At 45.5% G+C, this 5,559-nt stretch overlaps 1 protein-coding gene across 1 annotated transcript; it reads right to left on the bottom strand.

Moving 5' to 3' along the window:
• Positions 1–16: 16 nt before the first annotated feature.
• Positions 17–1,049, bottom strand: LOC109471552. Its single transcript, XM_019770899.1, has 2 exons — positions 844–1,049; positions 17–337 (listed from the first exon to the last, which is right to left on the bottom strand). Exons 1-2 carry the CDS (start codon positions 1,045–1,047, stop codon positions 80–82), a joined length of 462 nt encoding a protein of 153 aa, XP_019626458.1. The 5' UTR covers positions 1,048–1,049; the 3' UTR covers positions 17–79.
• Positions 1,050–5,559: the final 4,510 nt, after the last annotated feature.

Genomic DNA, 5,559 nt, shown 5'->3' with positions numbered 1-5,559 from the left:
GAAAAATTTGATAACATTTGGATTTTTCCATCCACGTGCACCTTTCTTTCCATTAAACTATTTTCATGAAAGTATGCTTTCATGCAAAAGTCAGGAAGACACCGATAAGTGCAGTCATTGATGAAAAGATGACGGCCATGTTTGGTGTTGTCGGCCCTGCTGCGCTGGTTCGGCCATCCACGATTGCGAAAATTCGAGAGGGAGCTCCGCTTCCGTCACCGATCTTGATGGGCATGGCGTACACGGTGGATCCGGTAGGGGGCATCTCGTCCAGGTGGGCAACGTTCTCTAGGATGAGGACGTTGTTGGGCAGGAGGATCAGGTGAGTTTCATACGTCTAGATGGGGTGACAGGGAGAGGTTGTTAATGTGAGGAAGACGAAGGAAAGGACAGAGCTCGGGATTCCAAAATAAGGCAGCATTTGCAAATCAAACGCATCACTACCGTTCTGTAAAAACACATTCATATGTATGGTAAGCAGCCCCTCCAACTCTGCCTGCTACATAATGACTAATGTACCCAACACCACAGCGTGTCTGCTACAGCACCAGTCACCTATGCTATGGTTACAGCCATCTGGTCCAGGTCATTGATCATATGCAAAGCAAATGCATAATGTTTACCTTCGCACATTCATATGGTCAGACAGGAGTCTAAATCCCTCCTGCTATTAAATTGCAACATTATGTAACCCAACACCCGGAAGTGTTGAGGCTGTTCAGTCTGTCTCAGCATGCGGCAGAGGTCACTGTTTGGAGAAGAAGACGAGGAAACGTAGCAAAAACAATGTGTTTTCGGTAAACATGAAAATAGGATAAGTTTAACAGGAAAATGAAGATTTACCGTCGAATCTCCAGGATCCGCCGAGAGGGTGTCAATCCCGACCGCCTTCACGTCCCGGTTGTCCACGATCCACTGGGCGGCGGCGGGGTGCAGTCCCGGCGAGTGCAGCAAGGAGGCGTTCCTCGTGTGGTCCGTACCGAGATACGCCGCCGGTCCTTCCTCCCAGAACTGCTCGCCCCAACCTGTACGGACTGGACGTTGCATAGGCATTAAACCCTAGGATCTGCTTGGAAATCGTCATAGACATTGTCCTGGTACATGAAAATGAAAAAGGGTGCGTGCACTAAGCTATCATCAACGTAGCGACCACCATATCATGTGATTTCGATAGTAAAAAAAGTCAAGGAATTTTCGTCCCCAAAATCAGGTTCGATCGTGTTCGATATGACGTCACTCGAACCGAACGCGTGTTCCATTTTGTGAACAGATCTAGAAGTAGAATATGACATAATAATGAGTTGTTCAAATGTTGTTTTAAAATGTATATGCTACACATTTTTACCTTGTATGTTATTACAAGGACATTATACGCTAGTATAATGTCTTTGGCTATGTATAACTACTAGTGACTAGTACTAACGTTACCCAGTACATATAGAATACAACACGGGGTATTCCGTATCGCCCGAGGTATCGGCCCGACCGCGGGTCGGATCGCCCGACGGCCGCAGGCCGGAGGGCGATCCGACTCGCGGGAGGGCCGGGACCGAGGGCGATGCGGAATACACCGTGTTGTATTTTATTTATATCATACCCACCCAAGAAAACGCGCCTTTCAATGCAAGATGAGCCAAAAGTTGGTGCCCCTAAACCCTCAAATGCAACAACATCAGTTCCAACGTCCGGATTCTGTATTCGAATTTTCGAAAGGGGCGCACGCGGTTAGGACGAAACGCGTTCGAATCGTTTTATGGAAGCGATGGAAGCGTTCGATAACGGGTTCCGGACCGGGCCGTACCGTAACGTACGGCCCGGTCCGGAACCCGTTATCGAACGTTATCGCGCCCGGGTATGATATANATGGTGACTGGTGTTGTGTTACATAATGTTGCAATTTCATGGTCTGCTCTGCCCCTCTCACCATCTACTAGTAGTACATGTATTTGAATGTGTTTGAGTAAGAATGAACAGAGCAGACCATGTCCGAAGGTAAACATTATGCATTTGCTTTGCAAATGTTACTTGTCTCGTTAGATAATCGACATTATGGTATGGCACAATTCATTCCAGTGTTGGAAGGAAAGGTTTAGTCTTTTGAACTTTAATTCTAACTGCAATGTACGAACACACAAGCACAAACACGCAAAACAGTGAAGTCGCACATGTCAAAAGACGATTTTGTATGAAACTTTTTAAAACGTTAGCCTGGATACCATCCTGATTTGGGCTCCACAACACTCGAAAAAATCAATGATGCGTTGATTGAGTCTATCGAGCGTTGCGGAGCCAAATGCGGATGATACCTAGGCTATAAAACGTAGCACAACTCACGTCTCCAGGCTCCTCTTGCGAAATGCGCGGGTGCGTCTAGGTGGGTCCCAGTGTGCTCGCTCATGTAGATCTCATTGGTCTCCAAGTAAATGCCGAGAGGATGGTCGCCCCTGTTTTAACGATGAATGAAGACCTTTTATTGTACACACACCTGCCCACAGGGTTAGTACAAGTCACAACAGATGGATTGTACACAGATAACGTTACGCCGATGGAGACTGCTGCTTACCTGCTGATGATGGTGAATGTGTAGTTAGGGTAGATGGGGTGAACAGGGATCCCTCCCTTCAGCGTCCAGGTCAGATCAATCAGGCGAGGGTCATCGTCAGATCGTCCCAAACAACCAAGAAGGACTCCTAACAGTATCTGTATAATGTGCGAATATAAATACATTATACTATAATAGTTCATCGTAGAAGACATCAATATATTGTGGTAGCAACGGAAGCGTGTTCGGCTCAGAACCAGGAGATCCGGGGTTCGAATCCTGCAATATGTCACCGACCTTGTGCCCTTCGCAAAGGCACTTGAAATGACTTTTCTCACTGTCTCACATCTGTCAGGTGGAAATGAGTACCTAGCTTCGGTTAGGGGCGTCCCTTGTTTGGGGAGAGCCACACCACTATGATTATATAACCATACACATGCGGGTATCATACGATGGCTGGTTAGTTGGATGTGGGATGGCAGGCAAAAGATCGCATTAACAATTCTACAAAAACCCAGTATTAAAAATCTGCCAGCTCGGAGGCCTGCATAGGATGCTAGGCGTGCAGGGGAGTCTCGGCCGACGGGACCAGCAGCTGGGTTAACGTTCTGGCAACAAGCCCAACATTCCCGACAATGAGGACAGGCCATTGTCAAGAACACCAGCTGCAGTCAGATCCAATCCAAAACAGCAATTCAGCTGTATACTACGTGTTCAGTGAAACGGTTATATTTACAGTAGAAGTGTGCAAAAGACGGAAAGAATTCAAATATTATTGCAAAGCAACTCCTTGGTAATATTGTAAACCCTTGGCGCGTGCTAATATTAGGACCTGGGCGGGTGGGCAGCACTCTCAACACCGTAGAGATACCGGGGAGCCTACAATGGTCTGGCAACCAGGCTACTAGTTCTGTTTACCTTTTTTTGTTTCTTCATCTTCTTACTCCTCTTCTTCTTCTCCAAACAAATCAAGTCAGTGACCTGGACTGGATATCATTACATTATAGAGTTGAAGAGGCTGCTCACCATGTATTATAATTATTAATGTGTTTGAGTAACAATAAACATAACAGTAGTTTGTTAGGCTAGACCAAGGACGTCCTTGGATAGTCCACGGGAAGGTTGACATTATGCATTTGCTCTGCAAATGTTACCTTTCTAGTATCAATGCATGTTTGTTGACAACTGATATACTACGTCACGGAAACCTGATATCTTGTGCAAACGCACACCCATGCCTGGGACAAAAGCTCAGAGTATGGGGTGGGGCCAAAGCCATGAATTAAGCTGCTGTAAACTAGTAACGTTTTAGCTCACAATTTTACTACAAGTTCAAACGGGTTGATTCAGACCCCAACACGACAAGATACGGGCCATTCGGTTGGGGGAAGCCACACTCCCTGATCCCAGGGTTGGCACACGGGGCGTCACAAGTTTGGCAACCGGTCAGAGTCGGTCGACAACAGGTTCAGTAAAAAGAAGTGCTAGCTCTCTCTGTTCTAAGCACTGGGGTCTGCCAGCCACGCTCAGACCAAACGTAGCCAATTCCCTTTCTCTTCTCAACCCCAACAACAGTAGTCTCCACCAGACTTCTTTGAGGGGTGTATAAATCGTAGAAATCGGCCTAAAAAGGGTATTAATTGGCCAGAGAAGGTAGCCGGCCAGAGAAGCTCCACTGCCCCGCCGATTTCTACGGCCGATTTCTACGATCTATTCACCCCGCAAAGAAGTCTGGTGGAGACTAAACAACAGCACCGAGTCGTAGATGGATCCATGGATCCATGTGAAGTAGATTGGGAAAACTACTGCTGTCCCACTTTACAATCACTGCGTTTTAGGAGCCCGCAAAGGCGTGACCTTGTCTGTGCTAGTGGTTGTTGTTCACGTTCATGTTCATAGTACGACTCTAAGATAGACAAAGCCCCGAAAAAAAGCCTCTGCTGCAAATGTTCGGAGCTTCTTTTTGCTGCGGCTGTATTCAACGAAATCCGGGTAGAAAACTCATCAACTTACCGTGAGAACGTTAACCATACCGCGTTTGGCTGCCATGTCTGCACGATGTCAATGACGCATTGTATGTAGATCTGCCTTGGAATGTCAACTTGAACCTGGAAACCAAGGGTCAAAGAAAGAGGGTTCAAGAACACCGAGCCAAGATTTTGGCGGCTTGTTGGAGGAAAGCCAGAATCCGATTCGGATACACATGATAGTCCCAAAAGATGAATGAATCACACAAGTCCACACATACAGACACGCACACGCGCACACATAAACACACGCGCACACACATACACACACATATATACACATGTAGGGGGTTGGACTTGTGTCACATCTGGTCTCAATAAAGGACAGGGACCTCGTGTCCCTGGATCAGTCTGGCCCAAGCCGTGGTCGAGTGCAGTCATCATTTTAGCAGCATCCACTATATATAACACACATACATACACACACACATGTGGGAGTAGGGGGATATTTAGGGGGTACTTGGCACTGGGAATTCAAATTATAAAAAAAAACTTGAAGTCAACGCAGTTCAATACCACATGCTAAGTACATTAAGCTATCATCATGTTTGATGTGACGTCATTGGAACCGAACGCGTGTTCCATTTTTTTGGTAGGCAGCAGTCATCACATTAGAAGTGGAGGTTTTTTTTTACGAAGGCCCATAGGTACACTTAGTATTTTTTATTCCACTTTTATTTTCTATGGGTACTTTGTATTTTCTATGGGTACTTTGTATTTTCTATGGGTACTTTGTATTTTCTATGGGTACTTTGTATTTTCTATGGGTACTTTGTATTTTCTATGGGTTACTTTTATTTTCTATGGGTACTTGTTTTTCTGTGTGTACTTTATTTCTATGGGTACTTTGTATTTTCTATGGGTTACTTTATTTCTATGGGTACTTGTTTTTTTCTGTGTGTACTTTGTATTTTCTATGGGTACTTTGTATTTTCTATGGGTTACTTTTATTTTCTATGGGTACTTGTTTTTTTCTGTGTGTACTTTGTA

This window comes from Branchiostoma belcheri, unplaced genomic scaffold (genome assembly GCF_001625305.1).
Source record: "Branchiostoma belcheri isolate BF01 breed outbred unplaced genomic scaffold, Haploidv18h27 scaffold25, whole genome shotgun sequence".
In the NCBI taxonomy this organism is placed as follows: Eukaryota; Metazoa; Chordata; class Leptocardii; order Amphioxiformes; family Branchiostomatidae; genus Branchiostoma; species Branchiostoma belcheri.
The sequence above is the reverse complement of the archived record's forward strand: the minus strand, read 5'-3'. Positions and strand labels throughout refer to the sequence as shown.

What these genes read in the sequence shown, in the direction of transcription:
- LOC109471552 (XM_019770899.1), bottom strand. Translation starts at nt 1,047, where the DNA reads ATGCAACGTCCAGTCCGTACAGGTTGGGGCGAGCAGTTCTGGGAGGAA. An exon ending in CGGATCCTGGAGATTCGACG is followed by an intron (nt 338 to 843) that starts GTAAATCTTCAT and finishes CACCCCATCTAG; the next exon opens with ACGTATGAAACTCACCTGAT.